This window comes from Suricata suricatta, chromosome 7 (assembly GCF_006229205.1).
Source record: "Suricata suricatta isolate VVHF042 chromosome 7, meerkat_22Aug2017_6uvM2_HiC, whole genome shotgun sequence".
Classification (NCBI taxonomy): domain Eukaryota; kingdom Metazoa; phylum Chordata; class Mammalia; order Carnivora; family Herpestidae; genus Suricata; species Suricata suricatta.
In genome coordinates this window covers 8,414,239-8,440,180 of record NC_043706.1, presented here as the reverse complement: position 1 = coordinate 8,440,180, position 25,942 = coordinate 8,414,239, and the positions used below count along the sequence as shown (strand labels likewise).

General features: G+C 41.6%; 1 protein-coding gene across 6 annotated transcripts in view; it reads left to right on the top strand.

The window, feature by feature from the left end:
* The window catches only part of CDKAL1 (CDK5 regulatory subunit associated protein 1 like 1), a 646,364-nt gene that overhangs the window by 377,086 nt on the left and 243,336 nt on the right, over window positions 1–25,942 (top strand). For all 6 annotated transcript variants that reach the window (XM_029944073.1, XM_029944074.1, XM_029944076.1 and 3 more), the window contains one exon: window positions 11,035–11,201. In XM_029944073.1, the coding sequence (XP_029799933.1) occupies window positions 11,035–11,201 (167 nt within the window). The remainder of the gene's footprint in view (window positions 1–11,034; window positions 11,202–25,942) is intronic.

Here is a 25,942-nt window from a genome sequence, read left to right as displayed (position 1 = left end):
CAAGAAATTATCATTTTTTAAACCCCTTCCCCGCGCCCCCCGGAAGTATTTTTAAATGCCATTCACATTTTCCCCTTAGGCTAGAGGAGCGTTAACATTCTGTTTTTAAATACTGAACATTAGCTGTCTAGATTAGCCTCACAGAGCAGAATTTAATAAAGGTCATTGCACTTGATTATGCTGATAGAACCACTTAAATTAAGACGCACTGACTTCATTGGTTGATTTAGCTTCTTTCAAGTGTTTTACAAAGCAGAAAAAGATGGACTTTACTAATATTTATTTAATCACAGGGACTATTACTTGTCAGTCACATTTTAAATTATAAAACATTTCCAGAATGTACAAAACTATCACCATTAGTTAGAAACTAACACAGTTTAAAAAACAACTAGCTGTGTCAAATTTTAACGTTTTATCATATTCATTTCAGACTTTTTTAAAAAAATAAAGAATTAAAGAGACCATTGAAGCCTCCCTCCCATGTGTATCTTTCTGATAATTTCATCAGTAGTTCATTATCAACCCCATCATTTTTTCTTTCTTCTTTTCCTGTCTTCTTCTGGATTGAGTATTATGTGATTCCATTTTCTCTTCACAAATGCCTTATAAGCTGTACCTCTCTTGATTGATTGCTTGTGGGTTGCTCAAGGGTTCAAATGTACACGTTTAACTTATCACAATAAAACTTTAAATTTGGAAATAATTCAGCCATTATTTCGGGGCATTTAATTATGCATGTGTTATTTGGTTTGGTAGTATTCTGCTCTCTCCATTCTTATCCTCAGCTCTTTCTCTCTTTGCTTCATTTTGCATATTTTTTGTCACTAGATCTTCAAATTCATCTTCAGAAGTTGCAGTAGGATGTTTTTCTAAGATCTTTTTTTCCTCATCATATTCACAATTTATGAGCACATGGGCCACATTTACAATAGGTGTTTTAACTTTGTCTGCTCATTTCATCCTCTCTGCCTTTTGTGACTCTGTTCTATTGACTGTTGTTTCTCCTCATTATAAACATAGTATTTTCTTTCCTATCTGAGTGCCTGATCATTTTTGTTTTGATGGTAGGCATTTTGAGTTTCGTATTGTTGAGCACTGGATTATTTTCCTTTAAAGAGTTTTGGACTTGTTCGTTCATAGAGTTAAGTTATTTGAAACTACTTTGATCTTTTGAGACTTTCTTTTAAGGTCGGCTCCTGGAGGTCTAGAGCAGCTCCTAGTTTAATGTAAATTTTCCTTAGCCATTAAAGCAAATAGCCTCCTATGGATTCTCTGTGTTTTAAAATACTCTATGTGTTCTAAAATCCTCTTTGGCTTCTAGGAACACAAACCATTCTTGGTCCTACATGACTTTTAGGACTTGTTTGGTTTATGACTTTCCTGTGGTTCTTTCCCCAGCCTTGGCCTTTAGTTTTCTTTCCCGAACCTCAAGGGGAGCCCTCTGCTGATCTTTGGAGGTCCATGTCTGTGTGCAGTTCTCTCCCCCATAATATTTAACCTGTCCTGTAGCTTTCTGAGCTTCAAGCTCTCTCTTCTCCACTCAACAAGATCCCTGGGCTCTGATCGCTGCCCCCTGTTCTGCGCTGTGGCCTAGAAAATGCTCCAGGAAGTATGATGGGTAACCATAGGACTCACCTCGTTTGCTCCTCTCAAAAATCACAGTCCTGAACTGCCTGTTGTTGCTTGTCTGATGGTTGTTCTGTACATTTTGGCAGGTTTTTTGGTTCTTCTAGCATTGAGGCAATTCCTTTAATAGTTGACTCCTTGTGTAGAAATGGAAGGCCTCACTGTATTTCCTTAAAAACTTTTTTAAAATGTTCATTTATTTTTGAGAGAGACAAAGGAGGAGTGGAAGAGTGGCAGTGAGAGAGAGAGAGAGGGAGACACAGAATCAGAAGCAGGCTCCAGGATCTGAGCTGTCAGCACAGAGCTTGATGTGGGTTTTGAACCCACAAACCCTGAGATCATGACCTGAGCCAAAGTTGGTCGCTTAACCAAGTGAGCCACCCTGGTGCCCCTGTATTTCCTTTTAATTAAAATTTTGTGTTGTCATCAGTATAACCAGAGTTCACGATTTATACTTGATATTATGCATTCCTCCACTGAAACACCTATTAGTGGATATAATTTCGATTAGCATAGCTTGATCAACTTACAGAAGTGGCTATTGGTTGACATGTTACTTTGTTGTAATAAATATTAAAAGCATGCTTACCACCTGCAAGTGTTTGTAGCACTTTGTTTTTTGAAATTTTAAATTGAAGAGGTAGCTGATCATTGCATCTTTGCTATATGGGGTATGTACCAGATCTGCCTTTTCTGATTATTCTTTTCTCCTTAAGTCATAACTACCAGCTTCTCCATAAAACTTTCAAACTTTTAAATACTTTTTTGTCATAGAGTTACACCTTACTCTTTCACTAGGTAGAAACATTGCTCACCACTGCCTCTCACTCCACACCTTTTTTTTTACATTTTCTTCATCAGAAAAAAAAATAATTTCCTATTTCAAAGATAGCAGACCTGGAAAGGGCACACTTAAAACACTTACAAGAATATTTTAAGTAACCCAGCTGCCAATTACAGTAGCTGAAAAGAGCCAGACTTATCTGAAATATGCTATTTATCATTATAGTTACTTGGTGTGTGGGTAGTAGATTCTTGAAGGTGAGCCTGTTTTTTTTCTTTAATTAAGGAAAATAAATTCCTCCTTTCCTTTTTCTGCCTCGTAAGAAGTCCTTCCTTCAGAAATTGTAGCAGTGATTCAAACACTGAAGACCGTCTGAGTTTGTGGCCGATGTTGGTTTGTTGGACATCAGTGTCGGCGATACAGAGTGAGCGGGGCTCCTTCCTGATACTTAGGCTCTGTCGAAGGGAGAAGAAACAGAAGAGATAAGATACTGACACCACTCCCTTTCCATGTAGGTGCAACCAACTAAGAAGCAAAAGTGGGCTATGGTCTCAGATTCCTTTTACTTGTTTCTATTTAAATTTGTGAGTCTGATTTCATGCATTTTAGTCTATTGTAATATATTCTCCCTCCAAAAAAAAGAGTGAAAGAAAGTAATTTCTTTTAGACAGGCTGGACAGTGACATTATCTGTTACTCCTTTTCCTGTTTCTTATATACCAAATATAGTGATTTGCGAATTCTGCAATGGCTGAATATTCATGAGCTTAAACATGAGAATATCTTAAAACAGAGTCATTGAGAGCTCTCACTAGCAAGTCTGATATACATATTGCATATTCATCGCATATGACAGGGAATAGGTTATCAACATGTAATTTTTGTTCCCTTAGCTCTGCTTTGTGAGCTTGAACCTCTTGCAACAACTTATGTCACCACGGGCCCCCATTTTATAATTTATCTTCACCACAAGTACCTCACTCTGCTCCCACACCACCCCAGCCACCCTGACCCCTTTGATGGTTCATTGGGAATATATCCTATATTCTCTCTGCCTCAGGTGCCTTTCCTCCAGAAGGGTGATGCACGTGACTCACTTGCCACCTTGATGCGTTCAGGTTTCATGTCCTCTTGAGTCTTCCTCAACTATTCCCTGTCAAAAACAGCAATGTCATGTCCCCACCGCTTTATTACTCATTCTTTATCCTGCTTTCAAACATGTTAGAGCATGTATTTGTACTAGACAGTATTATTGTATCTCACTTGTGTATATTTCATGAGGTCATAAACCTTGTTTTAAGATCTAGACCAGGGTCTGCCACATAATAATACTCAACAAGTACTTGCTAGAAGAAGCAGAAGCAGAAGGAGAAGGAGGGGGAGGGGGAGGGGGGAGGGGGAATGAATAAATGGTGTTTTATTTGTATTAGGACATAAACTGTACACCTGATGCACCTTCAAACTGATTATAAGAATGTGAGGAAAGTAGAAACCTATATATGCTGTTTAAATACTTGAAATTATTAATTTATGAGTTGCACCTTCAAAGTCCAATTTCCATTGTAACCACAGAATTCCAGGTCCTATTTGCAGATTTGGTGGAGTTCACTTTGGAGAAGGACCTTTAGGACCCTAAAACAGTCATAAAGATTCTGTCCCTTTACAATTTAAGTTCTGTTTGTCTTTCATGCTGTAATTGAGTTCACTGATCCAAAAAAACACAAAATGCTTTGCTTCTTGTTTCCTTTATGCTCTAAACTACTCTGTAACTCGTTAACTTATCTTGGAGTCTAGGTAGATTTCTATCTACCACCATGATCACCTGATATTAATCTTTTCTATGAACAGGATGCTGTGTTGTAGGCTTCTAGTTATTTTCTTTTTCTCTTCCTGCTTCCTTCTGTGTATGTAATGTTTGTACTGCTGGGAGGTGAGCCTGTTGTGATTTTTAAAAAAAATTTTTTAGAGACAATATAATTATCTCCTTGCCTCTCCTGCTAAAATATCAGAGGGCCCATCCATAGCTACTGTGGTCTGTGTTCTCTCCAGGGGCATTAGAGAAGCCCATCTATGGAGAAAACACACTATGGCATTAATGGGATAAACTTAATCTGCCTCATTGAGGCTCATTGCCAATTTTGGAGCCTGGGGAGTCAGAGGCCTTATTTTCAGATGTGTCATCCTTTGGTGGTGTTCAGTTTGTTTTTAGCTTTCCGTTATTTCCAGATTCTTGTAGAAGTATGAAAATAAACAGGATTCTCTCTGATGGTGACCTTTCAAAAGAAATAAATTAAACGGGGTGTTTTTGTGTAGCGACAACATTATCAATTTGTGTCAACAACTTCTTATCTGGGTAGCACTGTAATCGCAGAGGTCAGGATGCTCTGAAATACTGTTAGCTCTTGTTAGTAAAGCAATAAAAAAGATAATTTTGAAGTTTAATTGGTTCATGGATAATCGATCTATCTGCACTTACCTGTAAGTGGAAAATCTCACTTTTAAGTAAAAGAAAATAGTTTGTATTCACTTGTTGTGCTGTCTAGCTATCACTATAGGATTATAGGGAACTTTTTCAAAAATGCTTATTTATTTATTTTGAGAGAGAGAGAAAGAGAGCTTGTGTGTGTGTGCGCATGAGCAGGGGAGGGGCAGAGAGAGAGGGTGAATGAGTTGCAGTCAGGCTCTGGATGGTCAGTGCAGAGCCTGACACAGGCTCTGTCTCATGAACCGTGAGATCATGACCTGAGTGGAAATCAAGAGTCGGAAGCCTAACCGACTGAGCTCCCCAGGTGCCCTGATAATAGGGCTCCGTAAGCAAGACTGCTAATCTTATGTGAAGTTAAGAGACCATGCAACCTACTTGGCCACATTTGAGCTGCATTTCTGTATTGTCCAAGGAAAATTTAACTTGGCATTTCCTTAGTGCCTGATGCAGAATCCACTAGACTCCTTTGCACACACTCTATGTGTGTGCATACATGTATATTCATATATGTGTATGTGTTTACTTATGTATATGGAACCAAAATTTATTGAGTGCTTCCTACATGCTATGCACTGTAGTAGGTTCTAGGCATGTATGTATTAGTAAGGTTTTTGCATCTCTTCCTGGCGATGCTTACATCCTGTTGGAGAAACCAACAAATCAAGCATTATAATGCATCACGATACAAAATTTTGCAGGAGATGCTTGGGAGCACAGGAGAGGAGCATCTAAATTAGTCTGGGTGGTCAAGAAAATGTCCTGTTAAATTGTATTCATTATTGCAAAGAAGATTAGAAGATATTTTAGACAGAGGGAACCACCTATGCTAAAGCACAGAGGCCTGAGCTGCAAGACTTGCACAAAGAAATACAAGTAATTTAGTTCTGTTACAGTGAGAGTTGTCCAGTGTTAGGTTGGCCAAGCACAGTGATTGTACTGTGATTATGACGGAGAATGTTCTTGGTCTAAGAAGATGCATGCTCCCATATTTAGATGAAAGTGCCACAATGTCTACAGCTAATTCTCCACAGGGGGGTGGGGGGACCATGGATGTTTGTCCATGTGGAGAGAGGAGCGAGCTCTTTTTTTTTAAATTTTTTAAAATGTTTTATTTATTTTTGAGAGACAGAGACAGCATTAGCAGGGGAGGGTCAGAGAGAAAGAGAGACAGAATCAGAAGCAGGCTCTAGGTTCTGAGCTGTCAGTACAGAGCCTGACGTGGGGATCGAACCCACAAACTGTGAGATCATGACCTGAGCCGAAGCTGGACGCTCAACCAACTGAGCCCCCAGGTGCCCAGAGAGCAAGCTCTCAATCATGGCCACATATTCCTGAGTCTGAGTGAAGGCGGTGCAGGTATTCATGTACTGCTACTCTTAAAACGTTCCTGTAAATGTGACTTTGTTCAAAATAAAAAATTAACCAAAAAAACCAGCTCAAGACACTGATAACTTTTTTTAAGTTTCAGAAGTAGTATAAACAGTGATATAGTTGAAGAATATCTGTCTTTTATGGTGGCCTATTAATTGGATCTCTGACGGTGGTATATCATTGTTATGTAAAAGATCGCCATGGTAGGACCTGTTATGTGCTGTCTTTAATCATCTTGTTATTTTGTTTTTTTCTTTTTAATTGAATAGGAAACCCAAAACCCTTGAGCGTCCAAGGGGCCAAACAAGTCATAGTGAGTAATTCACTATTTAGTGACTAGGTCAACTACGGAGGAGGCCTGTGCGTATTTTTACTTCAAAACATCACCTTTGAAGAAATTTCCATGACCCTTTCAAATGCTTAAACAGAGGGTCATATTTATTTCTCAGTTTTCTAAGGTTTTCTTGAAGAAGAAAGAACCCATAAAATTCCAATTAATATGCCCCGGCACCCTTAAAAGAGCGCCTCAGGAATTAAGAGCTGAGAATTGAGTACGTATTAAATAAATACAACATGGTGTATGTTTAATTCCTAGTCCGCCTCGGCCTTTGAAGATGGGGATGGAGAAGGGGGAGGAATTGAGAGGAGCAAGACTAGTAATATGGGGACAGGACGGGAGGGTACGTGTTTCTGAAGAAGAAACATTGAGCAGACTCTGAGGTGACTGTTTTAAATTTTGCGTCATGTCTTAGTATCTGCTGCTCCTTAGCTTTCGACTCCATTCATCATTGTTTACACTGTCTGATTTCTGTGATCCTTACTTTTTGAGACTCTCCTCCCAGTGGAATAAACACCTTGGTGTTGTAGAAATTTTGCCCAATGATAAAGCAGAGCCACTGGAGGAAAAAAACAATCACTTCTCCAATCAGACGATCTCCGTCTTCGCCCATAGTTTCATGTCTTGCAGTGGGGCCCGTGCATCGGACGAGTTGAGTGCTGATATTTTGAAATTGAGTTTTGGCAAAGTATGATTTTTCAAAAAGGACTTTCTTTGTTGTGAGACTCTTTTATTGAGGATATTATCTCTCTTTTATCGTTAACCTTCATGTCTTCTCAGTTTTCTGTCCTCCGCCATCTCACATTACTGTGGAGCAGAGATCAGAATCCAGCTCTTGCTTTCAGGGTGGGGGCTGGGGCGTGGGCGGGGCACACTGTGTGTTTCAACTATAGACTGATCCAGAATTACTTGGGTAAAATGATAACGGATTTTTGCAACCGAACTCTTTAAAGGATTTCCCCTGGTAAGATGTATTTCATTTCTTCCTAGTATTTGCTCTTTTTTTTCCCCCCAGAATTAACAACCACAAAAGGATGGTAGATGAGCTGAAGAACCTAATGTTCATTAGAAAAGGCAGAATGAATAATTCAAGGAAAACAGACAAAAATCAAGATAGATGAACAGTTTTAGGAAAAAAAAGAAACTTCTCCTCGATGCTTATAAAAAGCGAATTCCTGTCTCCCACTTTTCCACCTACCACTTTCCTTTTTTGTGTGTTTATTTTTGCAGGCCTGGGAGTTTCTGCTGGGCATTCACTTCTCTTATCTGAGCTCTTCCTGCTCGCGTCTCTTTTTTAGTTTTGTGTGTTTGTTTTTCTGACATGCATTCATCAGAGTCCCTGCTACAGTGCAGACTGGGCCTATCTCATTGGGGCTGACTTCATCCTCACTTCGAGCCAGCCCTGCTCCCCTCTCATTCTGGTTTCTGAGGCTGTGATCTTCGGTACCCCACCCTCCGCCTCCGCCACCACGGAGAGGCATGTGTGCGAAATGGAGGAGTGTCTGTTCATGTCCCCACGCCAGCTCCTGGATAATAGCCAGCATTAGATCACAGACATCTGCTGATGAACCCGTATCTGTCACAAAGGGATGCTGGGCACATAGTAGGGAAGGGCCTCATAAATGAATGATAGACCAAAAATGAATGCGCACAGGACTGTAGTCCTTAAGGACTGAAGCTGTTTAGGCAAGCCCTTGTGTCCATAAGTATAGCCAATTACGTGTGCAGATAGAAGCGTGCCCGTGTCCCGCATCCATTAGTGATCACAGATGGCCGCCCTCACTGTCCCTAGTGAATTCCTAAGCAACCTAAGCAAGCCGGCTGGACAGTCCACGAGACTGCCCAGAGAACAGGACGTCAGGATGGGGATTATGCATTTAGCTTCACCCTTAGTAGGAAATGACTTTCTACATCCTACTTGGAGGATCAGAACTCATCAGAATTCTTGTGCAATCGGACTTTCTCTCGTTGATTAAGAGCAGAATCCTCTTTGACAAATGTCTGGATTGAATTGGCAAGACCCAGTCCTGCCAACGTCCAGGCGTCTCCCGTTTTGCACATGTTCTCCCATTGTGTGTGAAACCAGGTTGCTATTATAGAGAGCGCTTTAGCAGCCTTGATCTTGGAGACATCAAGACCATTATTCCTGTTGTTGCTGATTTAGTGTTACAGCTGCTTCCTCTTTATGTGATTTAATTTGAAGTTTCAGCCCACCAGGGGGCTATTGGTCCCCACCTAGGCGGCTTTAGGAGCTGGCTGCTGTTTTCTGCGTGGATGTTATTCCCATTCCTATTCATAGTGATTTTCCCTCGTCTGTATTCATCTAGCAACAGCAAGGCACCGTGCCAGGAACGCGCTCTCTCTACATAAGGCGTAACACGGAACCATTTGGATGGAAAAATTATAAATTAAAATTATTCTGTTCATTTTAAAATATTCATATTGTGTTGCTCAAGTGCCAGTAACTGGAAAATCATGGATAATGTCCTGTTTTTATAACCTCTTTCAGAGTGTTTTAAAATCCGTTTATGTTGTTACTTAGCCATGTCTTTTCCTGGAGTGGATTTTGTGATAAGATTAAAAACAAATAAAAAAAAAAAAGGTTGTCGGAGTCCAGTGTCTCATGGCATATGTAATATTAAGATAAAGATGATACCACTAATTGCAACCCCTTCTTTTAAAAAAAAAAAAGAAAAGGAAATATTGATTCCATGTAGAGAATATTTATAAAACTGTCAGACTACACATAGGTATTTTCTTTTGAAGAGACTATTTCTTTTGAAGAAAAAAATCTTTTATTAAATGATTAAAACTAAGCATTGTTTATTGATTTCTGGAGCTGCACATTTACATTTAGGTAAAGAAAACCCTGATATTCCTAACACTACTGATTTGCAGATACTGAAAACATCTCCAACTTTTTAAATAGAGTTTTTTTTTTTTTTAACACCTCCTGTCCTCTATGCTAAGTTATTGAGTCTTTAATATCAGGACACTAACATTTTATTTCTTGTATTTTCTGTATTGTGTGGGTGTGAGTGAGGATGTGCAACGCTCAGAAAGATAGACCAATAGGGAAATGTGAGTATGTTTTTATGTGGTTTGGCTAGTTGGTTTTTTTGTGTTTTTTTTTTTTTTTTGACAAAGTAAATCTATCTCTTATCCTAAAGGAAAGAATAGTTCTTGGGGACCCCACCTTCATGTCTATTTGCCCATTTCTGTGGACAAAGAGAAGATCTTTACTCTTTTCCTTTAGGTTGTAAGTTCACATTCACCTAGAAGTCGTCTGTGTGTCTCACTTGTGGCTCTTGGCTCAGAATATTTAAATGTATTTTTGAAATTCTTCTCTTCCATCAACTAGAGACAATTTAAAATTGTAATTTGAAGGCTCTTTTGGCAAATTATATTTTCGCATGAGGCTCTTGTCTTTGCGGGCCTTGTGTATGTGCTGAGGTATGTTCTGAAGCCACAAATCACCTTAGCGTGAACAAGTTCCACAGGGCTATTTGACTGTTATTCTTAGCTTTGTGAGAATTGCTTGGCCTTTTAAAATAGGCTGATCCTTTAATCGAATATGCTTTCAGAAAGGTTCCGAAAACCTGGGTGGCTCTTGCCAACTCTGTTTTCTACATTTTAAATAATACTAGGTTATCCAGAAGTATTTCTTTTTGATTTTTGGGAGGATGTTATTGTAGGCCATAATATTTGAAGTTGGGATTCTTTGTAGTAACAGTGACAACAAAACATATATTAATTGTCTACCTTCTCCTGATGTCTGATCAATGGAAACTAGGATGCCAGCTGTCAGTAAACAGGTTAAAAAAAACAGGTTTTTTCGACCCAAATACTTAATTTATACAGCAAGCAACTTTTTTGAACATAGCGATACAGTGCATTCGATTCTTAATTGAATAAAGAAAACAAATTAGAGGAGTTACTGCAGGAGAACTGAGTTATCTCATAATTAATAATTTGTGAGTTAAACATAAACCACACTTGACATTTTTCTTTGGGTCGGTCACAGGCTGATTAGTGAGTTGAGTCCTGCCCCCGCCAGTTCTGTGGAGTGACTGTTTCAGTTCCAAGGCTTACAGTGCTCAGTAACATAGGTGTCCATTGTGAGGGGATTGTGGCTTTCGTCCTGATCAGAGTGCTTCGGAGGAAGTATGGTTGAACTGATTGGCTGTGAATGTTAATCAGTCCATAGGACGCACTGATAATTCACAGCCTTGCGGTAACTCTCTGGTGTTCAGAAATGAACTTAATAACCCAGTGCCACCACGGGGTAGGCTGCGTTATCTCTGCAGTTGGATACCCCGGCCGCCTGCATAATGGTGTTGAGTGATACTGCATTAAAAGGAGGGAGCAGCCGTATGATGAAGGCGACAGCTCTCTACTGGATTTGTGAATTATCTCCTTCGCTTCGCAGAGGGCGTCTGTGAGATCTGGATGACCAGTGAAGACACGGGCGCTTACGGCCGAGACGTTGGCACCAGCCTCCCCGCACTGCTGTGGAAGCTGGTCGAAGTGGTCCCTGAGGGAGCCATGCTGAGGCTTGGCATGACGAATCCCCCCTATATTTTGGAGCATCTGGAGGTAAGGAGAAGCACCCCATTTCCACGCTGACACAGACACAAACCAGTCCAGCCAAAGGGGCGGCCTCAGCGTCATCCCATGAGTCACACTGAAAACCTCTTGCACATTTTTTTCCTAGTCTCACGTTAGTAAGAGTGTGTCGAGAATTTCAAACCCTCGCCTGTGTCACCCTGTGCACGCCCTGGTTTTGCTAGTTTCTCCAGTGCTAGCCCTCACGCCAGAGTTCTTTGTTTCTTCTTCGCAGTTCTTCAGTCTTCCATTGCATGAACTTACCTCGGTTCCCCCACTCAGCACCCTGGTCTGCGTCCGGAGTGCTAAGACATTGCGACCTGTCACAGACACGTTATCCGAGCTGCTGTTGGCCCCGTCCGCAAGGCCACTGGGCTGGAAGTCTGAGGATATGTGAAATCTCTTCCCTTTGTCTGGAGGTTCTGGAGGGATGGAGTAGAAGCAAAGATTGTTATTTTCTTCCTGAGGCTCTTGGGGTCACTGTGGAAAAGTAAGGGTTTGGGTTCATGGGGGGCCACCTGGGGACATCTGTATCTCTTGCCTCGGTCAGGTGCTCACCCGCAAGGAGCTTACCATTAAGCTAGAAAAATGGGCATATGTACAAGGAAGTGATAGTCATGACAAATGCCACGGTAAGTACGAGCCGGAAACAGACAAGCAAACAACCATTTAAATGAAAAAGTGCACGCTGGGATCCATGATGGCTATTTGAGAAACAAAATAGTTTCACCGGACCCATAGTTATGGATAAGAAATCCAATAACTGCTGTAGCAAAATCATGTGCAAACTATAGAAACACGTCGCGTATATTTTTATCGGTTGTGTTCTTTGCAGTTAGTTTGTGCAGAAAAATAACATTCCAAAAATCTAAAAGCAAGTATTGCTGCTAAAATTTGATGCATAAATCCCAATGAATATTCAATGATTTAAAAGATTGTTTTCTGTTGATTTGGTTCGAAGCCTATACTTGTTGAAGTTGTGCTTAAAAAGCCTCCCTAATACCAGGAACGTATTTGAGAAACGCTGAAAACAGACTTGGTAGCAATCTGATTGTTAATTATAAATATTTAATGAAAGAAATTTAGCAATTTCAATTTTGTTATTCACATATTCCTAGCCAGATCTTTCTAGTAAAGGTATATGATTTATAGGTTAACTTCGGTACTTTGGACAGTGAAGATTTGCTACTTAAAAATAAATTGCAGGAATGTCCATTTATACGTAACCCTTTGACTCAACACCTGAAAAAAAGCAAGTGACTCTTTGTAAAACTCAGCTACGGTAACAGCTGTTGCAATGAATGTGAGGTTTGCAGCAGATGTGAGGTGTACACCAGGCGATATGCTAGATGTGTGGATTGAGGAAAGTCTTATCAAGAATGAAGGGAACCAGAGTAGCTACAATCAGAGAAGTTCACGTAGGGAGTAAACCTAAGAGCAAATCATGTATTGACTCTGCAATGACTGAATAAAGTACCTCTTGGAGTAAATTCAGCACTTCAGCTAATTTGAAGGTTGCAGAAAGGAATGCTACATTTACAGCAGATGCTAGTGCTGGAGTTGTTTACCTCCAGCAGGTGCTCCGGGAGAGCTTCTACACATCAACAGCAGGTGCTGTGAACATAGCTTTTCACTCTACTGGGGGAAACACCCGATGTTTAGTTCACAGATAGTTCATAGTTCATATGGCTAGGGTGACAACAGGCTCTGATTGTCATGGTGTTACCTTTTTAAAGTTCTTGTTGTGGGCGCCTGGGTGGCTCAGTTGGTTAAGCATGTGACTTCAGCTCAAGTCATGATCTCATAGTTGGTGAGTTCGAGCCCCATGTTGGGCTCTGTGCTGACAGCTTAGAGCCCGAAGCCTGCTTCAATTTCTCTGTCCCCCTTTCTCTCTGCCTCTCTTTCTCTCTCTCTTTCAAAAAAAAAAAAAAACCACAAAAACTAAATTAAGCTAAACTAAAATTCGTGCTGTAAGAGATCTACAGCGCTGGCCTTCCCTCCTACATTGTCACCTTCACAAGGCAAGGACCTTGTCATATTCATGTCTGGATGTACCCTACTCAGTGTTGGTTCAACACATGAGTGAATAAAGAATGAATAAAGGAAGGGCTTCTTCATAAAATAAATTCTAGAGCCCATTTTATAGCCTTGAACTTTCAAGCCTTAACATTCTGGTCAGAAGAGGCCACAGAAGATGGCAAAGTAAATGAACTTCAAGGGTGAGAGTTTGTCCCAAAGAAAGCCACTCCCTCCTGTGCCTGTGAGAAGCTGGGAGTAACCCAGCGTGTGACAGTACAGCAAGGGAGAGACAGGCCAGTACAGTACAGGCCAAAGGAAAGTAGAGCAAGTAAAGCAAGCAGAGGCGTGCCAAGTGTCAAAGACCCGTGCCATTCGAAAATAAGAGCGTTCAGAGCCTTCCCTGGATACTTTGACAGCGTCTTTACACCTTGGTCTTGGTGGTTCTTCTCATCCTTATTTAACAGGATGGTGTGTGGCCATCTGTACGGTCACGTCAGTTGAGCGTCCAACGTTGGCTCAGGTCATGATCTCACAGTTCATGGGTTCGAGCCCCACATTGGGCTCTGTGCTGTCACCGTAGAGCCCTCTTTGGATCCTTTGTGCCCTTCTCTCTTTGTCCCCCCCACTGCTTCACTCTTTCTCAAAAATAAATATCAGCGATGCCTGGGTGGCTCAATCATTTAAGCATCCCATTCCGACTCACGTCATGATCTTACCATTTGTGGGTTCAGGCCCCACATCAGACTTTGTGCTGACACCTCTTTGGATTCTGCTTTGGATTCTCTGTCTGCCTCTCCACTGCTCAGACTCAGTCTCTTTCTCAAAAGTAAACAAACATTAAGAAAATTAAAAATAAATAAACATGAAAAAAAAATTTTTTAAAGTACGATGTGGAAAACTAGATCTCTTGCTATTACTTTTTATTTAGTCTCCTAAATAAAAAGAAGATGCATATTAGAGTTAACATAGGATCCACTTCTAAAGTTTTATCAGGAGTCTAGGGACGCGTGACTGGCTCAGTCAGGAGAGCATTTGACTCTTGATCTCAGGGTCATGAGTTCAAGCCCCATGTTGCGTGTGGAGCCTACTTTAAAAAGTGTAGCATCATATGTAACCCTTTATATAATAGATAATTAATAAATGAGTAGTGAATAAAAGGAAGGGAAGGAGAATTCTTAATCCTTAACAGACAGGCAAGTGGTGATGTGTTCTTTGGAACATCTACAAACCCTACTTTTAACTTATTGCTGCCATAAAAAAGAAATAGGAGATTAACTTTAAATGATGATATAGCAGACAAAGAGTACCTCAAACATATATACATACATGTACGTTGGAAAACTACCCTGGAATTAAAGAAACATAATGATAAGCTTATGCAGTACTTATTAAATATGGATGGAGGTCGAAACAATAGATAAAACAGGATTGAAACAATCCTACCTGGTCTTAAAGTCTGTAGTGCTTGTCCATTACCCACAAGATAAAGATACCCTGTGTGGCTTGACATACAGTATCCGTAAGATGCCTTCTTCCAGGGCATGCCCGTTGTCCTGTCCCCCTAGTCCTTTGTTTTTGGGTTTATTTTAAATGTTTTATATATTTTTGAGAGAGAGACAGTATGAACAGGGGAGGGGCAGAAAAAGAGGGAGATACAGAATCCAAAGGCAGCTCCAGGCCCTGAGCTAGCTGTCAGCACAGAGCCCGACGTGAGGCTTGAACCCACGAACCATGAGATCATGACCTGAGCCAAAATCGGATGCTCAACCGACTGAGCCCCCAGGCGCCCCACCTGCCCAGTACTTTGTGGTGCCTCCTGTATACCATGGGTTTTTCATACTTTAAAACTTTTTACTTTAACTTTTTCTCATTCCATTCTAACCATGTGATGACAGTTGGTAATAATGAGTTAATCTGGGTCTCGTGGGTGGCTCCGTTGGTTGAGTGTCCAGCTCTTGATTTTGGCTCAGCTCATGGTCCAGCGCCCGGTCGGACTCCTTGCTGAGTGGTACCTGCTTAGGATTCTCTCTCTCTCTCCTCTCTCTCTCTCTCTCTCTCTCTCTCTCCTCTCTCTCTCTCTCTCTCTCTCTTCCTCCTTTTCTCCCTCCCTTCCCCTCTCTCCCCTTCTCCCTCTATCCTTCTCTCCCTCTCTCCCTCCTTCCCTCCCCCTCCCTCTGCCCCTCTCTCCTTCTTGCTTGTGGTCTTTATCTAAAATAAAATTTTTTGAAATGAGGTAATCAGATGTTCTACTGTGTGCTACCACATGTGCTGATTAATATCTTGCCCCTCTCGTGGCAAATAAGATATTTTTTCTGTGTGTTTGCTTTCTGATTGATATTGCTGAGGTCATAACCTGGGCATATTCCTCTTGAATGAACTCTGACCTTCCAGAAAGCGATCTGGCTTGTGAATTTGATCCCTCTTGAAACCAGGTGGCTTAGTGTTGCCTTCCTGGTTGTAGGGAGCCCACAGTTAAGGGATTATAATTCAGACAACATAACACACGTGAATCCAACGGGACGCAATGAGCCCAGTGATAGCGATACAATGGCAGCCACTGATCAGACACCAAAAATTGCTGGTACTTTTCTTTCAAGACTGCATAATAATAACCACAGTACAATTTATCAGATGCTCATTATTTTCAAGAAACCACACTGATTGCTTTGTACACATTCTATCTTTTCCTTCTTAAAGTAACCTACCTATATAGATTATTATTAGCCTTAGTTTACTGATTTAGAAGCCAAGTCTTAGAAAGCTTTAATTATTGGTCAGATTATATAACTAGTTAGCAGCTGACCTGGTTGCTTACCGTGTCCGATTCTAAAATGCTTTCTAGTACCCTGCATCTTCCACAGAGTCTTCTCGCGTGCTCGCCAGATTTCTTCCATGCTCTGTCAGACTCCGTCCAGCACATGTCTGAGGGCACTCATCACGGCGCTCTCCGATGACTCAGTTTTGCAAATGCAGCAGAACTGTTGTCATATTCATGAGAGGCTGTCGTGGTCACGTGTTTGCATATCAGTGCCCTGAGAACCCGCACCTAGCGCATGCGTGCTGAGGGCGTGGCGGCTCCAAGTCCCTTGACTGCACGTTTGACGTCTGTTGAAGAATCTTCATATCTGTGCGGAGCATCTAGTTTTAGAAGACCTTATGGATGGTCCTTACATGTGTGCCTCACTGGTGTCACTGTTGTGTGAAGAGGTGCTAGGCAGGGAGAGTCCGTCTCAGGGATGCATTTTATTTATTTTCTCCACTAAAACATCACAATGATGGGTAAGCTCTGTAGTAGGAGCAAATGTGCTCGCTGTATGATTACTGAGTTTGTAGATTATCTAGGCTCCTCGCTTCTTTCTTCTCCTGCCGCTTCTTAGCTTTCACTGTTCTTTTATCTTCTCCATCAGAGAAGTCAGCAGTGGACGGTCAAGGAGGAGAAATTAAAATCAGGCAATTTGTCTTGTTTTTCATTTTGTGGGCTGGCTGCTAAGGAAAAGATATTAAAGCTGTTGACTGGTCAGGGATATAGGAAGTATCTATGGATTTTATTTATCTAAGCTATTCTGGTTCTCCCTGTGTTATGAATAATTTAAAATAACTGTTATCTCCCTTAAGATTCCTGTATGTCTTAAAATTGTCTCAGAGTTTTAGTACAACTCTTAGAGCCCGGTCCAGAGAGCTTAAGTTGATGACTCTCAAATGCAGATGCTTGTTATTAAGGACTTCCCTACATTCAAAGTATAAACACATCAGACTACTTATTCTTTAATTTATATTATTCTGGTAAATACCGCTAAAAATATAGTAATATTCACATTGATATTATACTACCTTTTCTTTACCTTCAGCCAAAACGTGTAGATTTTTAAGAGATTTACATTTGGTATATTTATGTTATATAATTACAATGTTACAGTATATATGATTTATCATAAACAGTGATATTTAAAATGTATCTGTTTTTGGTTGAGAAGTCTTGTAATCACTAACAAATCCGTTTTTCTACTACTCTTGATTTTTGTATATTTACTTCTATTTCAATGATCTTATAGTCTAACCTAATTGTATATTTATCAGAATTAGTTTATCTGGTAAAAGACAATAAATATGCCACATAGTAATTTATGAGCATTAATTACCACGTTTGGCTTGGCAGACTTTTTAAAAAATGTCTCCTAGTTTCACAATAATAGCAGACTCCATACTGGCTGCACTTCTGTTTTGTCAGAGCCGCAGAGGATTTCCAAACCGAAGTCAGTACTTCACATGGGGACCTGTAAAATTATTTTTCCTTAAGGCTTACCTTTTCAGCATAGTAGAAAAATAAGCAAATAGACTTTGTGCAGCTGTATACAATATATTTCCCCCTTTTGATAAGTGGAAGGACAGGCTGGATGATTTGTTTTGGGCAGGGAAATAGAAAGGAGAAATCGATTTCTGCCATCCACGGGGAGCTTCGGGACGTCCCTGTGGGATTTGATCTGGTTGTTGCCACCCATTTTATGGCCACTTATAATCATCAGCACTTCACTTCATTCTTAACCTGGCTTTTGTGAATTTCAGGAGGTCAGTGACACCTCTGAAACTGGAAGCCAAAGTTTGATTGCATCTGAAAATCTGGGGGTGTGTGGGTGGGGGGGAACCTGCATCAAAAATACTAAATGAAAAGTTGGTCAGACTTCCCAGGGAGCCCCTCTGCAGGGGAAGATAAGGATGGTGAGGTAGGGGACAGGCTCTGTTTGCCTAAGGACTTGACCCCTTGTGATAAAGGGTGAAATTAGCATCTGCTCTGCATAAGCATGGTTGCAGGCCCCTCCCCACAGTCCAGTTCTGCAGCCTCCTCCACAGGCCTGGGTCTGCACATCAGCAGAGGTTCAGTGAGGCCCCAGACACTGGCATCTCTGCCCATACCTGTGTCGCAGCCTGTCCGTGCCTGCGGTCCTCACGTGTTCCCGCAGCGGGTGTCAGCCTCGTGGCTCCAGGCCCGCGCAAGAAGCCTAAGCTTTCCTTGAACCCAACAGCCCCTCAGAAAAATTTCCACAGCTTATTGCTTCTTACTACAGTCTCAGTCTGTAATATTCTGTCTGGGTGATTAAGCCTCATGATTACATGCAGACCCAAGACCCAGAAAAGAAATGAACTCATCAATAGATAGACGTGATCTCAACAGATGACTCTTCGTTGCTGCCCTCATAGCGGACGGACTCCAAACATTTCATCAGGAATTTTATTTATGCTTCTTGTCCTGGGTTTTCAAGGGAAAATAAACTATTTCGTGGATGAATGAATGTTCCTCATGCTGAAAGTATTGGCTACGTCTGTCTTTCTGGGAAGCACAATGGAAAATGCATTGTTTAAAAATTCTATTTATATGGCCATCAATAATGTAGAGAGGCCTCCACGGTGGGTCTAGTCCTGGCTTCCGAATGACCAGATCGTACAGGTGAGAGAGTCTGGACCCAGCGTGAGAATGAGAATCATCAGATCGTCTCTGGTTACCGTAAGATGCTTTAATCCACTCTGTCGTAAAAGCTGTCCGTAGTTCCCAATCTCGAATCTCCTCATTTTTCCCCTTGCCATTGGCCTAAAATTTTGAAGATTGCTCATGAAATCCAAGGACATGTGCATATTTATCCCCAAAAGAGATGATCGTTTTCCTGAGGGAAGTACGTAAGGATAAAATGTGTGTCATGTGAGAAGTGAATGGGCGCCTGGGTGGCACTGTGGGTTAAGTGTCCAACCCTTGGTTTCCGCTCGGGTCATGACCTCAGATTGTGAGTAGGATCGAGCCCCACGTCAGGTTCTGTGCTGACGGTGTGGAGCCGGCTTGGGATTTGCCTCCCTCTCTCTCTGCCCCTCCCCTGCTTGCTGGCTTGCTCTCTCTCTCTCAAAGATAAATAAACATTTAAGAAAAAAAGGATGATCAGTGGAAAGCCGCCCACAAATGCTTTATAAAGAAATTGATGCTGTTGTCAAATATATGGAGCCATGTCACTTCGTTTATAATCTTTTAACAAAGCAAAACACTTTAAAACATACGTATGTACGTATACATATTATACACACACATATGTGAATGTACATCTTAGAAATTATATAATCAGATATATATCTAATATATCTAATGTGTAACATGTATGTATTGAAAATTATATATAGTAGAAATTATATATGTTAAATACTTTCTAGAATATTCTAGACTACCTAAGAAGACTGGAAATTTACACATTTCAGTTGTGGCTTAAAAATATTCCCATTCCATCTTTTTAGTATTCCTGTGTACATTTCAGTTTATAAAGGAGGGCATTAGATATGTATGTGGTTTAATTTGCATCTTAAAAGGCATTTGACTTGCCATTCCCCTGAATCCCTAATTTCACAGGAGTAGCGGGGAAGGCTTCCGTGTCACCTGTCAAAACTAGTATAGTTCAAACTGCACAGTACACCATCTGTGGGCCTTCTCTTCCTCATTAATTTAGGAAGTCACTTATGCTCAAACCATTGAGAAAAACGGCCTTTGACTTTCCTTCGGAAGCACCGAGAACAGCAAACACATAAGGCGATCGGTGGACATTCCTTCACACTCCTCTTTTGCTTCTAGGATATTTCTCTATTGATTTCTTTCCTCTGATCGCCTGTGGAAGGCTACCTTAGGCACTTGCTAATTCCGCACTTAGTAAAACGAAATCCTCATATTTTATATCAGGTGGGTAATGGAATTTTCAGATGATTCATGGTGTAGAACAGAAAGGTTGGTAATGAAATTAATGGTTCATAGAATAGTGGAGTGACATTCTGCATTTTTCTCAGCAAGCAAAGTGCATTTTCTTAGTTTGCTGCTGTTTATTTCTAATTTACTACGTTGTGTGTTGCCTCCTGGTCCAGAACGCATCTTTTCCCCACGTCTTCCTTTGCGTACCGCAATAATAATTAGCATGAAAATGTTAAGCTTTCAAATTGAAGTCTCCAGTTCTGTATTGTCATTTAACGGTAAATAATGATTGTGCCCTAATTTGGAAATGTAAGGGTTTTAAAATTATTATTAAGCACTACCTTATTTGCATGTTATATAGCAAACCTATCAGGTGGATTTAAAGGTGCATCAGTAGTCCATGTGTGATCATTCATTTTCAGTATTAGAGGTGCTGCTTGTGGGCCAGAGAAAATCCAGCAGTAATGTTGAAAGTAAATTTGAATTACTCGTTCATTAATTTAGAGGGGAACATCTATTCTGTCTCTTTTTATGATATGTATTTTTGTGTGTTTTTAAAAATCACTGGAAGGTTTGCCACGTGTAAATCAGTGTTTGATTACAGAAAATGCAGTTGAATAAGTCTTTATCTAATATGTGGCAACAAAGGAAGAACTCTCATACAACACGTTAAAATGTGTCCAGGGGCCCCTGGGTAGCTCAGTCAGTTAAGCGCCCAGCTGACTCTTGCTTTTGGCTTCCATCCTGATCCCAGGGTCGTTGGGTTGAGCCCTGCATCTGCTTGGAGCCTGCTTGGAATTCTCTCTGTCGGTCTCTCTCTCTCTCTCTCTTAAATAAAGAAAATCTATTGAAAAATAAATAAATAAAATAAAATATATCTAAAGCAAGCTTTATAGCCACTCTTATTATACTGTATCATGTGAAATATCAGTCTACATTCTGATCAGTTGAAAGTTAAAACGTTTATCTTTTAATTGATGTGTTACTATATTTTCCGCCTTCATTTTTTTTCTCCCTCAACAAATCCTTGTTTTCTGTTCCTCTGTTCTTCTAATACTCCCTATGAGTTAGTTTCCTAAGGTTGATAACAAATTACCACAAACTAGGCTGCTTAAAATAACACCTATTTTTTTCCCCTCACAGTTTTGGAGACTACGAGTCCAAAGCCAAAGTGGTGTCAGGCTTATTCGTTCCCTTCTGGAGGCTCTGAATTGAAAATCTATCTGATTTATTTCTTTCTCCTGCTGTGGCTGCGGGCGGAGGTGGGCGTGCCTTGGCTGGCACACATGTCCCTGCAGCTTCTGTGTCGTTCTTCGCATGGTGTCCTCCTCCTTGTCCCTGTGTCCAGATCTCCTCTCGGAGGGACACCGGTCATCGAATCAGAGCCTACCTTAATCTTGACCTCATCTACACTTGATTAACCCCGACTTTATACTAGTGTACGAAACCTCACCTTTATGTGTAATTGCCCCCTTCTGTGCTGCTGTTGTCATAAGGATTCTATCTGTGTCCAAGCCATGCTCATTGGCACACTTCTAACTAGTGTTTTGTGCCATTGTCTTTTAAATTAGATAAGATACTATCAAGAGTTACAAACAAAAACCTCATTATACGGTCTTTTATTTTTACCCTTATAGTTTACGTTAGCTGTGCTCTGTATTTTTTCACGTGGATTGTCGTTTCTGTCTAGTGTCCTTTCATTTCAGCCTGAGGAGCTTGACTGTTTTTCACATGGGTCTGCTAGCAACGTACTCTCTCAGTTTTTGTTTATCTGGGAATGTCCTGATGGTTTCTTCTGTTTTTGGAGGATGACTTCTCTAGATCTAGAATTCCTGACTTACGGTCTTTTTCTTGCAGCCACACTTTTACGTCCTGCCACTGCCTTCTGGCCTCTGTCGTTTCTGATTAGAAATCAGCCGTTAATCTTATTGAGCGTCCCTGATACGTGGTGCACTGCTTCCCCTTGCTGCTCTCAGGATCTGCTCCTTGTCTTTCAACAGGTTGGTTGTGAAAAGTCTACGGATAGATCTCTTTGAGTTTTTTCTACTTAGAGCTTCTAGGATGTGTAATGTTTTTCTTCGAGGTTGTGAGGCTTTGGGCCATTTTTTCTTCAGATATTCTTTCTGCCTTTTTTCTTCTGTCTCTTTCTGGAATTCACATTATGTGTATGTTGGTATGCTTGATGGTATCCACAGACTCCTGAGGCACTGTTAACTTCTCTTTTTTCTTGCTGTTCTTGAGACCAAGTAATGTCAATCGACCTGTCTTCAGGTTTGCTGATTTCTTCTTCTGCCTGCTCCGATCTTCCGCTGAGCCCCTCTAGTGAATTTGTGTCCATCCTTGTACTTTTCTTACCAGAATTTCTCTCTGGCGTTTTCGTAATTTCTTTCTTAGTATTGATATGTTTTATTTATTGAGACTTTATTCTCCAGCTTTCTTTCAGTTCTTTAAACACACACACACACACAAGTGCGCACACACATTGTTTTGTTTTTTTACTTTTTTGAATACATTTAAAATGATGGTTTAAAGTCATCCAGTAAAGGGGCGCCTGAGTGGCCCCGTTGGATAAGCGCGAGACTTCAACTCAGGTCATGATTTCATGGTTTGTGAATTCGAGCCTCCCATCTTGCTCTGTGCTGACAGCTCAGATCCTGGGATCTGCTTCGAATTCTGTGTCTGCATCGCTCTTTGTCCCTCCCCCACTCATACTCTGTCTCTCAAAACTAAATAAACATTAATAAATTTAAAGATAAATAAATAAAATTGGTCAGGAAGTACAACTGGGCTTTTGCCAGGACAGTTTTTATTGGCTGCTTTTTCCCCTGTGTGTTTTGCATGTTTTATGATTTTCTTTTGAAAACTAGACATTTAAACAAACATGTAAATGTAGTGTGGAAGTTCTAGAATTCAGATACTCCTTTTTCCCTGTGGGTGGTGGTTGTTTGTTTAGTGACTTTTCTTAATTAAATTTAGTAAAGTCTCTACTTTTTGTTATGTGTGAATAGTGAAGTTTCTACCCGACGAGGGTGCCCATCAGCTGATGGTTAGAGAGTTTGTTGTGTCTAGAACCCAGAAGTCTCTTGTCTTTATGTAGGAGAATGTTGGAGCATGCCTTGTGTGCCCAGTCAGCGTGCTTCCAACTCTATCTTAACCTTTATTTCCTGTTTGTGCAAAACTTCAGGTTTAGGGGCGCCTGCCTGGGTGGCTCAGTCGGTTAAGCCTCCGACTTTGGCTCAGGTCAGATCTCACATTCGTGGGTTCTAGCCCCATGTCGGGCTCTGTGCTAACAGCTAGCTCAGAGCCTGGAGCCTCCTTCCGGTTCTGTGTCTCCTTCTCTCTCCGCCCCTCCCCCTCACATGCTCTGTCTCTGTATCAAAAATAAATAAAACATTAAAAAAAATTTTTTTTTTAAAAACCTTCAGGTTTAGCCAGAGGTGGGGGCTGAGGCCTTCTCGGGTCTTCACTGAGTACAGGCACACCCTGGACACACACGCAGTCCGCTGCATGCAAGCGGCCTTCTAGAATCCCCCAAAGGGTTAGGATTCTTCAAAGCCCCCTCTGGACCTCACATTCCCTAGCTATTCCTGTCAAGCTTTTTGGTTTATTTATCGTTGGCCCTAACTTATTCACAGCCCCAGGCAGCCCTGGTGTTAAACAATTGCAGCTGACTATTTTTGACAGACGCCCCTGGGAGAAAGGCCGTTTTCCCTGGGTGAGTGCCAGGTCAGGTTAAAGAAGCAGCTGAGTGAGGAGAGCCTTCCGTAGACCACGAGACCGAGCAGATACTGTCTTGAAACAGGGCTTTGAAGGAGCTCTCACTGTCTTTTGCCCCCTCCAGTGGCTGCCCGGCTGCTGCTCTCACCGTGATTAAAGGCTCTTGGTTTTCAAGGCTACTGCAGAGCTGGGGAGTGGGAGGGAAGGAAAGGGCAGTTTAAAATGCTCATAGTCCTCTATTCCTACCAGGAGCCCTCCATGTTTCTTGAATAAAAGCTTCCCAGATTGCTGCAAGCCTTGAGTTAATTTCTAGAATTCTGAAAAAAGTGATTTTGACCGTTTTGTCCCTATCTTCATTGCTTTTACGGAGGAGAGGATATTCAGAGGTCTTTACTCTGCCGTACCTTCTGACGTCCGTAAATATTATTTTCGCCCAGAAATGGGCTGCCCATGTATCCGGCAGGCCATTAGTGTGCTGGGTGAGTCCATTTTCCTGCTTAACTTTTGTGTTCCGAGTCAGAGGTGCCATCCATCACTTATGGTGCCATCTGCCCTCCTCATGCTTTTGAGGAGGGGCTCGTGTCGTTAGGAGGTTATTGACAGCAAAAGATCACTATTAATTGAGTCTCTCAGTGGCCTGTGACAAACCTCACCCTCACAGAAAGCCCAGGGACAAAACGTATACCTCATTAGATCCAGCTCTGGGCCCCACGTAGAAGGTAATGTGGCGTACGTAGGCTGAGTCTTGACCATGACGGCTGCATGCTTCTCTCTCTTTCCCTTTTTAATTGATTCTTTCATTAAAAACCACATCAAATATTGTTACTCCTATTCTAATAATTCAGCGTCCACAGTCACGATCTTATATGTGGTTGAAGTTGCAGTTGGTCTTGGTTCGTAAAAACGCTCCAGTTTCTTGGGGATGTCCCCCTCACAGCGCTCCCCTGTTCCGCCATCCTGGCTGTCTTCCAGAAAGCTGGCCTGTCGGTCCATTAGGCATTTGTTCATCCAAAAGAGGATGCTTGCTGTTAATGCTGATTTACTAATCTAAAAAGATGTCAGACTGGCAACGAATAGCTATAAACTCTGGAATCTGCAGTAAGGCCCTGGAAGACACCGGAATCCAGAGATAGTTCATCCCGGGAATTAATGAGTCATTTTAAGCCGCGCAGCACGTTGTTCTACTGTCATGCAAGTGAACACGCGTTTTTTAGTGCCTCAGTTGTCTTCCCGACCTTTTTGTTCAGATATAACTTTGTGGTGTTTTTATGTGTTATTCTTCCAAACTGAATGGGTCGTGATTGCATTGAAGTAGAACCTGCACGAGTAGAAAGCCTGAGTCGGAATCAGTGCTGTCATTAATGTGGCCCTTTAGTTGAATCTTGACCACTTCGTTCACATGTGAGTCTTTCTCAAAAGGGAACCCCACTCTGAAGGGATTGCACTGAAGGAGACAGATGTAAAATTCCTAATTCGGATACTGCCCAAGTTTTTCAGGGTCACTTTACTTGATGTAAGCTAAAACTTTAAAGCAGTGGCATTAGAGAACAGCTGTGCCCTTTCGTCATCTGGTGTGGACTCATCGATCAACACCTGGTTCGAAGGTGGGGTCATATGTGTGTCAGCCTTTGTCCATGAGGCGGGGACACGAAGACTATCTGCTTCGGTGACGAGCGTGGGGAGCCAGTGACTTGACGTGCACCCTCCACCCAAACCCCGAGAGGAAGAAACATCCGCTTAGAGCGCATGGCCCTCCACCCTTGCAAGGGTGTCTCCTACTGCAAATGACCCAGGATGAAAGTGAAATGGACAGAAAACCAGCTCCTGGACATCTCTGTGTCCTCACCAGATGATTGCTCTGTGGATGGAGTCCACCTGTCCCCCCACCTGTGGCCCTGGGGGAGAATCGGGGACCATTTTGGTGGCTGGCTCCGTGAGGCTTCAGACCCATTCCTTGTAGCTGTCACTCCTGTCACACCAGACTGGGCACCCTCTGTGCTCTCAGTGAGCCTCTGTCCCCCAAGGCACCCGCTCCTCTTCTTTTGTCTGCTGTCAGGTTTGCCAGTGGAAGCCTAGAAGTTTCTTTAATATGTCTCTCCTTCTCAAAGTCCTTACTATTTTAGGAAAGAAGTTGTCAACAGAAACCAAGATAAACATTAACCTAGTTCTGTTCCCCTTTCTGTTACCACCAGCCTTGCCCGCCTTCACCTCTGTTGGATTCCTCAGTTTCAGGCATATTTCCTGCTTCGATCCTGTGTTGTCCATGAGTTAATACTGAGACCTC